Source organism: Oncorhynchus mykiss, chromosome 11 (assembly GCF_013265735.2).
Source record: "Oncorhynchus mykiss isolate Arlee chromosome 11, USDA_OmykA_1.1, whole genome shotgun sequence".
Lineage (NCBI taxonomy): Eukaryota > Metazoa > Chordata > Actinopteri > Salmoniformes > Salmonidae > Oncorhynchus > Oncorhynchus mykiss.
This window is the reverse complement of record NC_048575.1, coordinates 84,672,436-84,692,162: the sequence shown is the minus strand read 5'-3', so window position 1 is coordinate 84,692,162 and position 19,727 is coordinate 84,672,436. Positions and strand designations below refer to the sequence as shown.

Below are 19,727 nucleotides of genomic sequence, written 5' to 3'. Positions count from 1 at the left end.
CAAGGCAAATTTCTTCAACCTCCTGAGGTGTGCCTTCTTCACCACGCTGTCTGTGTGGGTGGACCATTTCAGTTTGTTAGTGATATGTACACAGCGGAACTTAAAACTTACTACCCTCTCCACTGCTGTCCTGTCGATGGGGGGGTGCGCCCTCTGCTGTTTCCTGAAGTCCAAGCTCCTTTGTTTTTGTAATCAAGCCTACTACTACTGCAAACTTGATGTTTGAGTTGGAGGCGTGCATGGCCACTAAGTCATGGGTGAACAGGGAGTACAGGAGGGGGCTGAGCACGCAAACTTGTGGGGCACCAGTGTTGAGAGGTGTTGTTTCCTACTTTCACCACCTGGGGGCGGCCCGTCAGGAAGTCCAGGACCCAGTTGCACAGGGTGTGGTTTTTGACCCAGGTCCCTGAGTGTGATGACCTCATCCTACCAATCTCCCCATGTGCACTACCTCATCATCATCCTACCACTTTCCTCATGGGCACTACCTCATTATCATCCTACCACATTCCTCATGGACACTACCTCATCATTCTCTCTTCCCCAGGCTGCAGGCTCGTATCGCTCACCGGATCCGGGAGCTGGAGAGTCTACCTGGAGCTCTGCCTCCGGACCTGAGGAGTAAAGCCACGGTGGAACTCAAGGCTTTGAGACTTCTCAACTTCCAACGACAGGTATGACGTCATCTCAGCATAAACTGTACGCTTCATGAACACTTCTAACGACATGTAGGCTACACTAACATCTAGACCCAGACAAACAACACTATCATCACCCAATTGAAAGACACCAGCCCATCATTGACATGTATTGGATAGTTATTGTAGCTGGTTACCGTTTTCCTAATTTCATACATATTCCACCTCTCCTCCTATAGCTGCGTCAGGATGTGGTCCAGTGTATGCGTAGAGACACCACCCTGGAGACAGCCCTGAACTCCAAGGCTTACAAGAGGAGCAAGCGCCAGACGCTGAGGGAGGCTCGCATGACAGAGAAACTGGAGAAACAGCAGAAGATGGAACAGGAGAGGAAACGCAGACAGAAACACCAGGTGAGTGAACTCTCTGGACCATTACCTGTTCCATCTTCTGCTTAACAAACTCTGTTCAAACAGCTAACACACACAGACACACAAGACATGCCACCAGAGGTCTCTTCACAGTCCCCAAGTCCAGAACAGACTCTGGGAAGCACACAGTACTACAAGTCTCTTTCACATCAGATAACCCAAGATAGCAGTCAAATCTGATTAATACCACACACACACACTCCTCAATGCCATAGGATGAATCTCGGAACATATTCCAGTTGGTGCAAAACAGAAGTACAGCGGCAGTGGTTTGGGCCCATCGCTTCTGCAGGAATTCCTTTTCTTGGCAGATGGTGGTGGACTCACTCCATCGTTCCAGTCATCTTCTCCCCCATTTGCAGTAGCACGACCACCCCAGCCTCCCCATGCCACCATACATTTCTTGTCTCCTTCAAATCATCCTCTTGCCTCTGTATCTCGAATCCAGGAGAGAAAACCTGCACAAAAAGGTATTTTATTGTCGGTAGGCTGTAATTGTCCTTGTGCACACTGGACATCTTCTTTTTGAGGCTTTGTGTTAGGTCGGTGTTGTTGATGAAGTCGGGCTTTAGCAGATCTCCCATCAGTAACTGGAGCCCAGAAGTGACGAGACGGTGATGTAACTCTCACCAGAGAGAACATCAGTGGAGTCAGCCATAGGCTTCACTGAGGAGACGGTGATGTAACTCTCACCAGAGAGAACATCAGTGGAGTCAGCCATAGGCTTCACTGACGAGACGGTGATGTAACTCTCACCAGAGAGAACATCAGTGGAGTCAGCCATAGGCTTCTGACGAGACAGTGATGTAACTCTCACCAGAGACAGGGTTCGCACAAAGTGCTTGAGGTGCTTAAAGTCCTTGAATTTGGCACTCAAAAGTCGTGGAATACCTTGAAAATCTGGAAATGAGCTCATTCCACCCACACTGCCACGCAGCCAGGCAAGTACAGAACTGACTGATTAGGCGCTGTGGAACGTCACATTGATAGCAAAAATTCTGGGCAAATGTATATTCCATCCTGCTTTTTGTGCATATGGAAAATGTCTAGGATCTTTTATTTCAGCTCATGAAACATGGGACCAACACTTTTTAAATGTTGCATTTTATAATTTTGTTCAGTACAGTTTACCCACCTTTTTACCGCTACATCTCTGGACCCAACCAACCCACACCAACCCCTAAAAAATGCATCAGACTTTGACATTTTGAGCATGGGTGAATCGGCCCTGAAGAGCCACATGAAGGGAGAAAGACCCAACTATGGATCCTGATGGCACCAGTTCTACATTATGAAGGGGGAAAGACCCAACTCTGGATCCTGATTGCACCAGTTCTACATTATGAAGGGAGAAAGACCCAACGCTGGATCCTGATGGCACCAGTTCTACATTATGAAGGGAGAAAGACCCAACGCTGGATCCTGATGGCACCAGTTCTACATTATGAAGGGAGAAAGACCCAACTCTGGATCCTGATGGCACCAGTTCTACATTATGAAGGGAGAAAGACCCAACGCTGGATCCTGATGGCACCAGTTCTACATTATGAAGGGAGAAAGACCCAACGCTGGATCCTGATGGCACCAGTTCTACATTATGAAGAGAGAAAGACCCAATGCTGGATCCTGATGGCACCAGTTCTACATTATGAAGGGAGAAAGACCCAACGCTGGATCCTGATGGCACCAGTTCTACATTATGAAAGGAGAAAGACCCAACGCTGGATCCTGATGGCACCAGTTTTACATTATGAAGGGAGAAAGACCCAACGCTGGATCCTGATGGCACCAGTTCTACATTATGAAGGGAGAAAGACCCAACGCTGGATCCTGATGGCACCAGTTCTACATTATGAAGGGAGAAAGACCCAACGCTGGATCCTGATGGCACCAGTTCTACATTATGAAGGGAGAAAGACCCAACGCTGGATCCTGATGGCACCAGTTCTACATTATGAAGGGAGAAAGACCCAACGCTTGATCCTGATAGCACCAGTTCTACATTATGAAGGGAGAAAGACCCAACTCTGGATCCTGATGGCACCAGTTCTACATTATGAAGGGAGAAAGACCCAACGCTGGATCCTGATGGCACCAGTTCTACATTATGAAGGGAGAAAGACCCAATGCTCGATCCTGATGGCACCAGTTCTACATTATGAAGGGAGAAAGACCCAACTCTGGATCCTGATGGCACCAGTTCTACATTATGAAGGGAGAAAGACCCAACTCTGGATCCTGATGGCACCAGTTCTACATAATGAAGGGAGAAAGACCCAACTCTGGATCCTGATGTCACCAGTTCTACATTATGAAGGGAGAAAGACCCAATGCTGGATCCTGATGGCACCAATTCTACATTATGAAGAGAGAAAGACCCAACTCTGGATCCTGATGGCACCAGTTCTACATTATGAAGGGAGAAAGACCCAACGCTGGATCCTGATGGCACCAGTTCTACATTATGAAGGGAGAAAGACCCAACGCTGGATCCTGATGGCACCAGTTCTACATTATGAAGGGAGAAAGACCCAACGCTGGATCCTGATGGCACCAGTTCTACATTATGAAGGGAGAAAGACCCAACTCTGGATCCTGATGGCACCAGTTCTACATTATGAAGGGAGAAAGACCCAACTCTGGATCCTGATTGCTCCAGTTCTACATTATGAAGGGAGAAAGACCCAACGCTGGATCCTGATGGCACCAGTTCTACATTATGAAGGGAGAAAGACCCAATGCTGGATCCTGATGGCACCAGTTCTACATTATGAAGGGAGAAAGACCCAACTCTGGATCCTGATGGCACCAGTTCTATATTATGAAGGGAGAAAGACCCAACTCTGGATCCTGATGGCACCAGTTCTACATTATGAAGGGAGAAAGACCCAACGCTGGATCCTGATGGCACCAGTTTTACATTATGAAGGGAGAAAGACCCAACGCTGGATCCTGATGGCACCAGTTCTACATTATGAAGGGAGAAAGACCCAACGCTGGATCCTGATGGCACCAGTTCTACATTATGAACGGAGAAAGACCCAACGCTGGATCCTGATGGCACCAGTTCTACATTATGAAGGGAGAAAGACCCAACGCTGGATCCTGATGGCACCAGTTCTACATTATGAAGGGAGAAAGACCCAACGCTTGATCCTGATAGCACCAGTTCTACATTATGAAGGGAGAAAGACCCAACTCTGGATCCTGATGGCACCAGTTCTACATTATGAAGGGAGAAAGACCCAATGCTGGATCCTGATGGCACCAATTCTACATTATGAAGAGAGAAAGACCCAACTCTGGATCCTGATGGCACCAGTTCTACATTATGAAGGGAGAAAGACCCAACGCTGGATCCTGATGGCACCAGTTCTACATTATGAAGGGAGAAAGACCCAACGCTGGATCCTGATGGCACCAGTTCTACATTATGAAGGGAGAAAGACCCAACGCTGGATCCTGATGGCACCAGTTCTACATTATGAAGGGAGAAAGACCCAACTCTGGATCCTGATGGCACCAGTTCTACATTATGAAGGGAGAAAGACCCAACTCTGGATCCTGATTGCTCCAGTTCTACATTATGAAGGGAGAAAGACCCAACGCTGGATCCTGATGGCACCAGTTCTACATTATGAAGGGAGAAAGACCCAATGCTGGATCCTGATGGCACCAGTTCTACATTATGAAGGGAGAAAGACCCAACTCTGGATCCTGATGGCACCAGTTCTATATTATGAAGGGAGAAAGACCCAACTCTGGATCCTGATGGCACCAGTTCTACATTATGAAGGGAGAAAGACCCAACGCTGGATCCTGATGGCACCAGTTCTACATTATGAAGGGAGAAAGTCCCAATGCTGGATCCTGATGGCACCAGTTCTACATTATGAAGGGAGAAAGACCCAACGCTGGATCCTGATGGCACCAGTTCTACATTATGAAGGGAGAAAGACCCAACGCTGGATCCTGATGGCACCAGTTCTACATTATGAAGGGAGAAAGACCCAACGCTGGATCCTGATGGCACCAGTTCTACATTATGAAGGGAGAAAGACCCAACGCTTGATCCTGATAGCACCAGTTCTACATTATGAAGGGAGAAAGACCCAACTCTGGATCCTGATGGCACCAGTTCTACATTATGAAGGGAGAAAGACCCAACGCTGGATCCTGATGGCACCAGTTCTACATTATGAAGGGAGAAAGACCCAATGCTCGATCCTGATGGCACCAGTTCTACATTATGAAGGGAGAAAGACCCAACGCTGGATCCTGATGGCACCAGTTCTACATTATGAAGGGAGAAAGACCCAACTCTGGATCCTGATGGCACCAGTTCTACATTATGAAGGGAGAAAGACCCAACTCTGGATCCTGATGTCACCAGTTCTACATTATGAAGGGAGAAAGACCCAACGCTGGATCCTGATGGCACCAGTTCTACATTATGAAGAGAGAAAGACCCAACTCTGGATCCTGATGGCACCAGTTCTACATTATGAAGGGAGAAAGACCCAACGCTGGATCCTGATGGCACCAGTTCTACATTATGAAGGGAGAAAGACCCAACGCTGGATCCTGATGGCACCAGTTCTACATTATGAAGGGAGAAAGACCCAACGCTGGATCCTGATGGCACCAGTTCTACATTATGAAGGGAGAAAGACCCAACTCTGGATCCTGATGGCACCAGTTCTACATTATGAAGGGAGAAAGACCCAACTCTGGATCCTGATGGCTCCAGTTCTACATTATGAAGGGAGAAAGACCCAACGCTGGATCCTGATGGCACCAGTTCTACATTATGAAGGGAGAAAGACCCAATGCTGGATCCTGATGGCACCAGTTCTATATTATGAAGGGAGAAAGACCCAACTCTGGATCCTGATGGCACCAGTTCTACATTATGAAGGGAGAAAGACCCAACGCTGGATCCTGATGGCACCAGTTCTACATTATGAAAGGAGAAAGACCCAACGCTGGATCCTGATGGCACCAGTTCTACATTATGAAGGGAGAAAGACCCAACTTATGAAGGGAGAAAGACCCAACGCTGGATCCTGATGGCACCAGTTCTACATTATGAAGGGAGAAAGACCCAATGCTGGATCCTGATGGCACCAGTTCTACATTATGAAAGGAGAAAGACCCAACGCTGGATCCTGATGGTACCAGTTCTACATTATGAAGGGAGAAAGACCCAACGCTGGATCCTGATGGCACCAGCTCTACACTATGAAAGGAGAAAGACCCAACGCTGGATCCTGATGGCACCAGTTCTACATTATGAAGGGAGAAAGACCCAACGCTGGATCCTGATGGCACCAGTTTTACATTATGAAGGGAGAAAGACCCAACGCTGGATCCTGATGGCACCAGTTCTACATTATGAATGGAGAAAGTCCCAATGCTGGATCCTGATGGCACCAGTTCTACATTATGAAGGGAGAAAGACCCAACGCTGGATCCTGATGGCACCAGTTCTATATTATGAAGGGAGAAAGACCCAACTCTGGATCCTGATGGCACCAGTTCTACATTATGAAGGGAGAAAGACCCAACGCTGGATCCTGATGGCACCAGTTCTACATTATGAAGGGAGAAAGTCCCAATGCTGGATCCTGATGGCACCAGTTCTACATTATGAAGGGAGAAAGACCCAACGCTGGATCCTGATGGCACCAGTTCTACATTATGAAGGGAGAAAGACCCAACGCTGGATCCTGATGGCACCAGTTCTACATTATGAAGGGAGAAAGACCCAACGCTGGATCCTGATGGCACCAGTTCTACATTATGAAGGGAGAAAGACCCAACGCTTGATCCTGATAGCACCAGTTCTACATTATGAAGGGAGAAAGACCCAACTCTGGATCCTGATGGCACCAGTTCTACATTATGAAGGGAGAAAGACCCAACGCTGGATCCTGATGGCACCAGTTCTACATTATGAAGGGAGAAAGACCCAATGCTCGATCCTGATGGCACCAGTTCTACATTATGAAGGGAGAAAGACCCAACGCTGGATCCTGATGGCACCAGTTCTAAATTATGAAGGGAGAAAGACCCAACTCTGGATCCTGATGGCACCAGTTCTACATTATGAAGGGAGAAAGACCCAACTCTGGATCCTGATGTCACCAGTTCTACATTATGAAGGGAGAAAGACCCAACGCTGGATCCTGATGGCACCAGTTCTACATTATGAAGAGAGAAAGACCCAACTCTGGATCCTGATGGCACCAGTTCTACATTATGAAGGGAGAAAGACCCAACGCTGGATCCTGATGGCACCAGTTCTACATTATGAAGGGAGAAAGACCCAACGCTGGATCCTGATGGCACCAGTTCTACATTATGAAGGGAGAAAGACCCAACGCTGGATCCTGATGGCACCAGTTCTACATTATGAAGGGAGAAAGACCCAACTCTGGATCCTGATGGCACCAGTTCTACATTATGAAGGGAGAAAGACCCAACTCTGGATCCTGATGGCTCCAGTTCTACATTATGAAGGGAGAAAGACCCAACGCTGGATCCTGATGGCACCAGTTCTACATTATGAAGGGAGAAAGACCCAATGCTGGATCCTGATGGCACCAGTTCTATATTATGAAGGGAGAAAGACCCAACTCTGGATCCTGATGGCACCAGTTCTACATTATGAAGGGAGAAAGACCCAACGCTGGATCCTGATGGCACCAGTTCTACATTATGAAAGGAGAAAGACCCAACGCTGGATCCTGATGGCACCAGTTCTACATTATGAAGGGAGAAAGACCCAACTTATGAAGGGAGAAAGACCCAACGCTGGATCCTGATGGCACCAGTTCTACATTATGAAGGGAGAAAGACCCAATGCTGGATCCTGATGGCACCAGTTCTACATTATGAAAGGAGAAAGACCCAACGCTGGATCCTGATGGTACCAGTTCTACATTATGAAGGGAGAAAGACCCAACGCTGGATCCTGATGGCACCAGTTCTACACTATGAAAGGAGAAAGACCCAACGCTGGATCCTGATGGCACCAGTTCTACATTATGAAGGGAGAAAGACCCAACGCTGGATCCTGATGGCACCAGTTTTACATTATGAAGGGAGAAAGACCCAACGCTGGATCCTGATGGCACCAGTTCTACATTATGAAGGGAGAAAGTCCCAATGCTGGATCCTGATGGCACCAGTTCTACATTATGAAGGGAGAAAGACCCAACGCTGGATCCTGATGGCACCAGTTCTACATTATGAAGGGAGAAAGACCCAACTCTGGATCCTGATGGCACCAGTTCTACATTATGAAGGGAGAAAGACCCAACGCTGGATCCTGATGGCACCAGTTCTACATTATGAAGGGAGAAAGACCCAACTCTGGATCCTGATGGCACCAGTTCTACATTATGAAGGGAGAAAGACCCAACGCTGGATCCTGATGGCACCAGTTCTACATTATGAAAGGAGAAAGACCCAACGCTGGATCCTGATGGCACCAGTTCTACATTATGAAGGGAGAAAGACCCAACTCATGAAGGGAGAAAGACCCAACGCTGGATCCTGATGGCACCAGTTCTACATTATGAAGGGAGAAAGACCCAATGCTGGATCCTGATGGCACCAGTTCTACATTATGAAAGGAGAAAGACCCAACGCTGGATCCTGATGGTACCAGTTCTACATTATGAAGGGAGAAAGACCCAACGCTGGATCCTGATGGCACCAGTTCTACACTATGAAAGGAGAAAGACCCAACGCTGGATCCTGATGGCACCAGTTCTACATTATGAAGGGAGAAAGACCCAACGTTGGATCCTGATGGCACCAGTTTTACATTATGAAGGGAGAAAGACCCAACGCTGGATCCTGATGGCACCAGTTCTACATTATGAAGGGAGAAAGTCCCAATGCTGGATCCTGATGGCACCAGTTCTACATTATGAAGGGAGAAAGACCCAACGCTGGATCCTGATGGCACCAGTTCTACATTATGAAGGGAGAAAGACCCAACTCTGGATCCTGATGGCACCAGTTCTACATTATGAAGGGAGAAAGACCCAACGCTGGATCCTGATGGCACCAGTTCTACATTATGAAGGGAGAAAGACCCAACTCTGGATCCTGATGGCACCAGTTCTACATTATGAAGGGAGAAAGACCCAACTCTGGATCCTGATGGCACCAGTTCTACATTATGAAGGGAGAAAGACCCAACGCTGGATCCTGATGGCACCAGTTCTACATTATGAAGGGAGAAAGACCCAATGCTGGATCCTGATGGCACCAGTTCTACATTATGAAGGGAGAAAGACCCAACGCTGGACCCTGATGGCACCAGTTCTACATTATGAAGGGAGAAAGACCCAACTCTGGATCCTGATGGCACCAGTTCTACATTATGAAGGGAGAAAGACTGTGACTTTTTCTCTACATTGTGACTTTTTCTCTGCAACAACCTTTTTTGCCAATCCCTTCATTCAAGGCTCGCCCGCTTCGTCTGGGCCTTCACTAGGTCCCTCTTATTTAGCCAGCTCTGGAAAACAAAATGCCCACCAGAGTTCTGCATAGGCCTACAGCCCGGTCTGTGCGTGAGCTCTAGCTATTTACACTGTTGGTGACGGCGAGATGGAGATTGTGGCCAAAGCAATTTAGTTGCCTCACTGCAGCCACAATATTGGCCCCGTTGTCTTTGGTGATACAGGACAGTTTATTTTCATCAAGGTCCCAGTCAAGCAATCCCAAACGCAGGTCTTCGGTCAGGTTTTTCGGCTGTGCAGGATTCCGGCATGTAGGATGTTTCAGTGTCCAGGCTTTCATGAGATAGTGCCCTGTCAGGCTCACGTAAGGAGTCATATTTACACTTGACCACATCTCCGTGGTCAGTGTAACAAAATCCACTTCCTTTAGCTCTGTCTGAACCTTCACCTTGTTGAACAAGGTAGGGACCGCTGTTTCAGATAAATACTTTCTGCCTGGTAACTCGTATAGTTTGTCAAATTTATGGAGGATTTCTTTGAAGGGCACCATTCCTACAGCTACGTAACACGTTAAACTGTTTGTTAGTGCTTGCCATTTATCCGTGTCCTGTTTTGTATTTTGTGCCTCGGGCAAAGGCTGCCACACTGAGCTGCCGCTGGCCAGATGTGGTTGGCGAGGCAGCCAAGTCGGGCGTATAGTGCATTCGGAAAGTATTCAGACCCCTTCCCTTTTCCCTTTTCTTTAACGTTACAGCCTTATTCTAAAATGGATTAAATCGTTTTTCCCCACATCAATCTCCACATAATACCCTATAATAACAAAGTGAAAACACATTTTTAGATATGTTTGCAAATGTATATCAAATTTAAAACATACCTTATTTACACAAGTATTCAGACCCTTTACTCAGTACTTTGTTGAAGCACCTTTGGCAGCGATTACAGCCTAATGTCTTGTTGGGTATGACGCTACCAGCTCGGCACACCTGTATTTGGGGAGTTTCTCCCATTCTTCTCTGCAGATCTTGTCAAGCTTTGTCAGGTTGGCTGGGGAGCGTTGCTGCACAGCTATTTTCAGGTCTCTCCAGAGATCGTGTTCAAGTCCGGGCTCTGGCTGGGCCACTCAAGGACATTCAGAGACTTGTCCTGAAGCCACTCCTGCGTTGTCTTGGCTGTGTGCTTATGGTCGGGGCGGCAGGGTAGCCTAGTGGTTAGAGCGTTGGACTAGTAACCGGAAGGTTGCGAGTTCAAACCCCCGAGCTGACAAGGTACAAATCTGTCGTTCTGCCCCTGAACAGGCAGTTAACCCACTGTTCCCAGGCCGTCATTGAAAATAAGAATTTGTTCTTAACTGACTTGCCTGGTTAAATAAAGGTTAAAAAAATAAAAAAAATAAAAAATAAAAAAATGGTCGTTGTCTTGTTGGAAGGTGAACCTTCACCCCAGTCTGAGGTCCTGAGAGCTCTGGAGCAGGTTTCCATCAAGGATCTCTGTACTTTGCTCCGTTCATCTTTCCCTTGATCCTGACTAATGTCCCAGTCCCCAACGCTGAAAAACATCCCCACAGCATGATGCTGTTGCCATAGGGATGGTGCCAGGATTCATCCAGATGCAGCATTCAGGCCAAAGAGTTCAATCTTGGTTTCATCAGACCAGATACCAGTTTCTCATGGTCTGAGAGTCCTTTAGGTGCCTTTTGGCCAACTCCAAGCTGGTTGTCATGTACCTTTTGGCAAACTCCAAGCTGGTTGTCATGTGCCTTTTGGCAAACTCCAAGCTGGTTGTCATGTGCCTTTTGGCAAACTCCAAGCTAGTTGTCATGTGCCTTTTGGCGAACTACAAGCAGGTTGTCATGTGCCTTTTGGCAAACTCCAAGCTGGTTGTCATGTGCCTTTTGGCAAACTCCAAGCTGGTTGTCATGTGCCTTTTGGCAAACTCCAAGCGGGCTGTCATGTGCCTTTTGGCAAACTCCAAGCAGGTTGTCATGTGCCTTTTGCACCCCACCTGTCTGAACCTGTTTTCACTTTGTCATTATGGGGTATTATGTGTATATTTTGTTTCATCCATTTTACAATGGGGCTGTAACGTAACGAAATGTGGAAGTAGGGAAGGGGTCTGAATACTTTCTGAGTGCACTGTAGGCCGTAGGATGGTTAATCCACAGGTGGTTACGAAGATTTGTGGTGCTGGAATTCATACAGTGCCTTGCGAAAGTATTCGGCCCCCTTGAACTTTGCGACCTTTTGCCACTTTTCAGGCTTCAAACATAAAGATATAAAACTGTATTTTTTTGTGAAGAATCAACAACAAGTGGGACACAATCATGAAGTGGAACGACATTTATTGGATATTTCAAACTTTTTTAACAAATCAAAAACTGAAAAATTGGGCGTGCAAAATTATTCAGCCCCTTTACTTTTAGTGCAGCAAACTCTCTCCAGAAGTTCAGTGAGGATCTCTGAATGATCCAATGTTGACCTAAATGACTAATGATGATAAATACAATCCACCTGTGTGTAATCAAGTCTCCGTATAAATGCACCTGCACTGTGATAGTCTCAGAGGTCCGTTAAAAGCGCAGAGAGCATCATGAAGAACAAGGAACACACCAGGCAGGTCCGAGATACTGTTGTGAAGAAGTTTAAAGCCGGATTTGGATACAAAAAGATTTCCCAAGCTTTAAACATCCCAAGGAGCACTGTGCAAGCGATAATATTGAAATGGAAGGAGTATCAGACCACTGCAAATCTACCAAGACCTGGCCGTCCCTCTAAACTTTCAGCTCATACAAGGAGAAGACTGATCAGAGATGCAGCCAAGAGGCCCATGATCACTCTGGATGAACTGCAGAGATCTACAGCTGAGGTGGGAGACTCTGTCCATAGGACAACAATCAGTCGTATATTGCACAAATCTGGCCTTTATGGAAGAGTGGCAAGAAGAAAGCCATTTCTTAAAGATATCCAGAAAAAAAATGGTTAAAATTGATGGGAAGATGGATGGAGCCAAATACAGGACCATTCTGGAAGAAAACCTGATGGAGTCTGCAAAAGACCTGAGACTGGGACGGAGATTTGTCTTCCAACAAGACAATGATCCAAAACATAAAGCAAAATCTACAATGGAATGGTTCAAAAATAAACATATCCAGGTGTTAGAATGGTCAAGTCAAAGTCCAGACCTGAATTCAATCGAGAATCTGTGGAAAGAACTGAAAACTGCTGTTCACAAATGCTCTCCATCCAACCTCACTGAGCTCGAGCTGTTTTGCAAGGAGGAATGGGAAAAAATGTCAGTCTCTCGATGTGCAAAACTGATAGAGACATACCCCAAGCGACTTACAGCTGTAATCGCAGCAAAAGGTGGCGCTACAAAGTATTAACTTAAGGGGGCTGAATAATTTTGCACGCCCAATTTTTCAGTTTTTGATTTGTTAAAAAAGTTTGAAATATCCAATAAATGTCGTTCCACTTCATGATTGTGTCCCACTTGTTGTTGATTCTTCACAAAAAAATACAGTTTTATATCTTTATGTTTGAAGCCTGAAATGTGGCAAAAGGTCGCAAAGTTCAAGGGGGCCGAATACTTTCGCAAGGCACTGTAGTTATGTTTTTGCGCTTATTCTGCAAACAGACTGGTGCAAGTCATCTGGTTCTCCATCTTCATTAGGTTTGAAACCCAAATGTGCTCAAATTGTCGATGCTATGTATTTTGTTGCTCCGAGAGCCATCTTTTTCACCTGACTCCTCCGATCTATTGAACAATGAAGAAGACCAGAGGTGAAGGGCAGAGGCTACCCATGTACCCCCACCCTATCAGCTATAATATATATAGGTACCCCCCAGTCCCCACTTTTCATCCCACCCCTATTCAATGAACTGAATTGATCTTCACCCCACCCAGCGCATATAGCGGATTTTGGCACAGATAGTTGGAAAAGTGGCACAGATAGTTGGAAAAGTGACACAGATAGTTGGAAAAGGGGGACAGATAGTTGGAAAAGTGACACAGATAGTTGGAAAAGTGACACAGATAGTTGGAAAAGGGGGACAGATAGTTTGAAAAGTGACACAGATAGTTGGAAAAGTGACACAGATAGTTGGAAAAGGGGGACAGATAGTTGGAAAAGTAACACAGATAGTTGGAAAAGTGACACAGATAGTTGGAAAGTGACACAGATAGTTGGAAAAGGGGGACAGATAGTTGGAAAAGGGGTACAGATAGTTGGAAAAGGGGTACAGATAGTTGGAAAAGGGGGACAGATAGTTGGAAAAGGGGGACAGATAGTTGGAAAAGGGGGACAGATAGTTGGAAAAGTGACACAGATAGTTGGAAAAGGGGGACAGATAGTTGGAAAAGTGGGACAGATAGTTGGAAAAGTGGGACAGATAGTTGGAAAAGTGGGACAGATAGTTGGAAAAGTGACACAGATAGTTGGAAAAGGGGGACAGATAGTTGGAAAAGGGGGACAGATAGTTGGAAAAGTGACACAGATAGTTGGAAAAGGGGGACAGATAGTTGGAAAAGGGGGACAGATAGTTGGAAAAGGGGGACAGATAGTTGGAAAAGGGGGACAGATAGTTGGAAAAGTGGGACAGATAGTTGGAAAAGTGGGACAGATAGTTGGAAAAGGGGGACAGATAGTTGGAAAAGGGGGACAGATAGTTGGAAAAGGGGGACAGATAGTTGGAAAAGGGGGACAGATAGTTGGAAAAGTGGGACAGATAGTTGGAAAAGGGGGACAGATAGTTGGAAAAGGGGGACAGATAGTTGGAAAAGTGGGACAGATAGTTGGAAAAGGGGGACAGATAGTTGGAAAAGTGGGACAGATAGTTGGAAAAGGGGGACAGATAGTTGGAAAAGGGGGACAGATAGTTGGAAAAGTGGGACAGATAGTTGGAAAAGGGGGACAGATAGTTGGAAAAGGGGGACAGATAGTTTGAAAAGTGACACAGATAGTTGGAAAAGTGGGACAGATAGTTGGAAAAGGGGGACAGATAGTTGGAAAAGTGGGACAGATAGTTGGAAAAGTGACACAGATAGTTGGAAAAGGGGGACAGATAGTTGGAAAAGTGGGACAGATAGTTGGAAAAAGGGGACAGATAGTTGGAAAAGGGTGACAGATAGTTGGAAAAGTGGGACAGATAGTTGGAAAAGGGGGACAGATAGTTGGAAAAGGGGGACAGATAGTTGGAAAAGGGGGACAGATAGTTGGAAAAGTGGGATAGATAGTTGGAAAAGGGGGACAGATAGTTGGAAAAGGGGGACAGATAGTTGGAAAAGGGGGACAGATAGTTGGAAAAGTGGGACATGTGTCCATTTTAATAGACAGACTAAGTTAGCAAAATAATATCAATAGTAACACACCTCCTATGGGTAACAATAATCTACATTAAATAAAGTTGCTGAAACATTTTATTTATGGTTTTGACGGTTATTTTATTTTCATCTAACATCCCCAATGTCACAGTTAACAAATTACTGTCACAGCCCTAATAATGTTCCCCCTCTGTTTCACAGCCCTAATAATGTTTCCCCCTCTGTTTCACAGCCCTAATAATGTGTTCCCCTCTGTTTCACAGCCCTAATAATGTGTTCCCCTCTGTTTCACAGCCCTAATAATGTTCCCCCTCTGTTTCACAGCCCTAATAATGTTTCCCCCTCTGTTTCACAGCCCTAATAATGTTCCCCCTCTGTTTCACAGCCCTAATAATGTTCCCCCTCTGTTTCACAGCCCTAATAATGTGTTCCCCTCTGTTTCACAGCCCTAATAATGTTCCCCCTCTGTTTCACAGCCCTAATAATGTTCCCCCTCTGTTTCACAGCCCTAATAATGTGTTCCCCCTCTGTTTCACAGCCCTAATAATGTTCCCCCTCTGTTTCACAGCCCTAATAATGTTTCTCTGTTTCATAGCCCTAATAATGTTTCCCCTCTGTTTCACAGCCCTAATAATGTTTCACAGCCCTAATAATGTTTCACAGCCCTAATAATGTTTCACAGCCCTAATAATGTTCCCCCTCTGTTTCACAGCCCTAATAATGAGTTCCCCTCTGTTTCACAGCCCTAATAATGTGTTCCCCCTCTGTTTCACAGCCCTAACAATGTTCCCCCTCTGTTTCACAGCGCTAATAATGTTTCTCTGTTTCACAGCCCTAATAATGTGTTCCCCCCTGTTTCACAGCCCTAATAATATTTCTCTGTTTCACAGCCCTAATAATGTTTCCCCCCTGTTTCACAGCCCTAATAATGTCTTCCCCTCTGTTTTCACAGCCCTAATAATGTTCCCCCTCTGTTTTACAGCCCTAATAATGTTTCCCCCTCTGTTTCACAGCCCTAATAATGTTTCACAGCACTAATAATGTCTTCCCCTCTGTTTCACAGCCCTAATAATGTTCCCCCTCTGTTTCACAGCCCTAATAATATTTCCCCCTCTGTTTCACAGCCCTAATAATGTTTCACAGCACTAATAATGTGTTCCCCTCTGTTTCACAGCCCTAATAATGTTCCCCCTCTGTTTCACAGCCCTAATAATGTTCCCCCTCTGTTTCACAGCCTTAATAATGTGTTCCCCTCTGTTTCACAGCCCTAATAATGTTCCCCCTCTGTTTCACAGCCCTAATAATGTCCCCCCTCTGTTTCACAGCCCTAATAATGTGTTCCCCCTCTGTTTCACAGCCCTAATAATGTTCCGCCTCTGTTTCACAGCCCTAATAATGTTTCTCTGTTTCATAGCCCTAATAATGTGTTCCCCCTCTGTTTCACAGCCCTAATAATGTTCCGCCTCTGTTTCACAGCCCTAATAATGTTTCTCTGTTTCACAGCCCTAATAATGTTCCGCCTCTGTTTCACAGCCCTAATAATGTTTCTCTGTTTCACAGCCCTAATAATGTGTTCCCCCTCTGTTTCACAGCACTAATAATGTTCCGCCTCTGTTTCACAGCCCTAATAATGTTTCTCTGTTTCATAGCCCTAATAATGTTTCTCTGTTTCATAGCCCTAATAATGTTTCCCCTCTGTTTCACAGCCCTAATAATGTTTCACAGCCCTAATAATGTTTCACAGCCCTAATAATGTTTCACAGCCCTAATAATGTTCCCCCTCTGTTTCACAGGCCTAATAATGTGTTCCCCTCTGTTTCACAGCCCTAATAATGTGTTCCCCCTCTGTTTCACAGCCCTAATAATGTTCCCCCTCTGTTTCACAGCCCTAATAATGTTCCCCCTCTGTTTCACAGCCCTAATAATGTCCCCCCTCTGTTTCACAGCCCTAATAATGTGTTCCCCTCTGTTTCACAGCCCTAATAATGTTCCCCCTCTGTTTCACAGCCCTAATAATGTTTCCCCCTCTGTTTCACAGCCCTAATAATGTTCCCCCTCTGTTTCACAGCCCTAATAATGTCCCCCCTCTGTTTCACAGCCCTAATAATGTTCCCCCTCTGTTTCACAGCCCTAATAATGTGTTCCCCTCTGTTTCACAGCCCTAATAATGTGTTCCCCCTCTGTTTCACAGCCCTAATAATGTTCCCCCTCTGTTTCACAGCCCTAATAATGTTCCCCCTCTGTTTCACAGCCCTAATAATGTCCCCCCTCTGTTTCACAGCCCTAATAATGTGTTCCCCTCTGTTTCACAGCCCTAATAATGTTCCCCCTCTGTTTCACAGCCCTAATAATGTTTCCCCCTCTGTTTCACAGCCCTAATAATGTTCCCCCTCTGTTTCACAGCCCTAATAATGTCCCCCCTCTGTTTCACAGCCCTAATAATGTGTTCCCCCCTGTTTCACAGCCCTAATAATGTTCCCCCTCTGTTTCACAGCCCTAATAATGTTCCCCCCTGTTTCACAGCCCTAATAATGTGTTCCCCCCTGTTTCACAGCCCTAATAATGTGTTCCCCCTGTTTCACAGCCCTAATAATGTTCCCCCTCTGTTTCACAGCCCTAATAATGTTTCACAGCCCTAATAATGTTCCCCCTCTGTTTCACAGCCCTAATAATGTTTCACAGCCCTAATAATGTGTTCCCCTCTGTTTCACAGCCCTAATAATGTTTCCCCTCTGTTTCACAGCCCTAATAATGTGTTCCCCCTCAGTTTCACAGCCCTAATAATGTTTCCCCTCTGTTTCACAGCCCTAATAATGTGTTCCCCCCTGTTTCACAGCCCTAATAATGTTTCCCCTCTGTTTCACAGCCCTAATAATGTGTTCCCCTCTGTTTCACAGCCCTAATAATTTTTCCCCTCTGTTTCACAGCCCTAATAATGTGTCCCCCCTCTGTTTCACAGCCCTAATAATGTTTCCCCCTCTGTTTCACAGCCCTAATAATGTGTTCCCCTCTGTTTCACAGCCCTAATAATGTTTCACAGCACTAATAATGTTTCCCCCTCTGTTTCACAGCCCTAATAATGTTTCCCCCTCTGTTTCACAGCTCTAATAATGTGTTCCCCCTTTGTTTCACAGCCCTAATAATGTTTCCCCTCTGTTTCACAGCCCTAATAATGTTTCCCCCTCTGTTTCACAGCCCTAATAATGTTTCCCCTCTGTTTCACAGCCCTAATAATGTGTTCCCCTCTGTTTCACAGCCCTAATAATGTTTCCCCTCTGTTTCACAGCCCTAATAATGTGTTCCCCCTCTGTTTCACAGCCCTAATAATGTGTTCCCCTCTGTTTCACAGCCCTAATAATGTTTTCCCCTCTGTTTCACAGCCCTAATAATGTTCCCCTCTGTTTCACAGCCCTAATAATGTGTTCCCCCTCTGTTTCACAGCCCTAATAATGTTTCCCCCTCTGTTCCACAGCCCTAATAATGTGTTCCCCTCTGTTTCACAGCCCTAATAATGTTTCCCCTCTGTTTCACAGCCCTAATAATGTGTTCCCCTCTGTTTCACAGCCCTAATAATGTTTCCCCTCTGTTTCACAGCCCTAATAATGTTTCCCCCTCTGTTTCACAGCCCTAATAATATGTTTGGTAACATGTTCTCCCTTTGTCTCACTCTCAGGAGTATCTGAACAGCATCCTGCAGCATGCCAAGGACTTTAAGGACTACCACCGCTCTATCACTGCCAAGATGCAGAAGCAGAACAAGGCCATCACCACCTGGCACACTAACACAGAGAGAGAACAGAAGAAAGAGACAGAGAGGATCGAGAAGGAGAGGATGAGGAGACTCATGGTGAGTTAGAGGAGAGGATGAAGAGGGGAGGAGACTCATGGTGAGTTAGAGGAGAGGATGAAGAGGGGAAGAGACTCATGGTGAGTTAGAGGAGAAGATGATGAGGAGGAGACTCATGGTGAGTTAGAGGAGAGGATGATGAGGAGAGGATGAAGGGGGGGAGACTCACGGTGAGTTAGAGGAGAGGATGAAGAGGGGAGGATGAAGGGGGGGAGAGGATGAAGAGGATGAGGAGACTCATGGTGAGTTAGAGGATGAAGAGGGGAGGAGACTCATGGTGAGTTAGAGGAGAGGATGAGGAGGAGAGGATGAAGAGGGGAGGAGACTCATGGTGAGTTAGAGGAGAGGATGAAGAGGGGAGGAGATTCATGGTGAGTTAGAGGAGAGGATGAAGAGGAGGAGAGGATGAAGAGGATGAGGAGACTCATGGTGAGTTAGAGGATGAAGAGGGGAGGAGACTCATGGTGAGTTAGAGGAGAGGATGAGGAGGAGAGGATGAAGAGGGGAGGAGACTCATGGTGAGTTAGAGGAGAGGATGAAGAGGGGAGGAGATTCATGGTGAGTTAGAGGAGAGGATGATGAGGAGGAGAGGATGAAGAGGGGAGGAGACTCATGGTGAGTTAGAGGAGAGGATGATGAGGAGGAGAGACTCATGGTGAGTTAGAGGAAAGGATGAAGAGGGGAAGAGACTCATGGTGAGTTAGAGGAGAGGATGAAGAGGGGAGGAGACTCATGGTGAGTTAGAGGATTGGATGAAGAGGGGAGGAGACTCATGGTGAGTTAGAGGAGAGGATGATGAGGAGAGGATGAAGAGGGGAGGAGACGCATGGTGAGTTAGAGGAGAGGATGAAGAGGGGAAGAGACTCATGGTGTGTTAGAGGAGAGGATGATGAGGAGGAGAGGATGAAGAGTGGAAGAGACTCATGGTGAGTTAGAGGAGAAGATGAAGAGGGGAAGAGACTCATGGTGAGTTAGAGAAGAGGATGATGAGGAGGAGGAGAGGATGAAGAGGATG

At 46.2% G+C, this 19,727-nt stretch overlaps 1 protein-coding gene across 9 annotated transcripts in view; it reads left to right on the top strand.

The window, feature by feature from the left end:
• smarca2 (SWI/SNF related, matrix associated, actin dependent regulator of chromatin, subfamily a, member 2) overlaps positions 1–19,727 on the top strand; it is a 217,922-nt gene that overhangs the window by 27,644 nt on the left and 170,551 nt on the right. For all 9 annotated transcript variants that reach the window (XR_005034778.1, XM_036936591.1, XM_036936589.1 and 6 more), the window contains 3 exons: positions 548–674; positions 878–1,051; positions 18,539–18,712. Coding sequence is in view for 8 of the 9 variants with exons in the window: in XM_036936591.1 (XP_036792486.1) it covers positions 548–674; positions 878–1,051; positions 18,539–18,712 (475 nt within the window). In the remaining variant the exon portion in view is untranslated. The remainder of the gene's footprint in view (positions 1–547; positions 675–877; positions 1,052–18,538; positions 18,713–19,727) is intronic.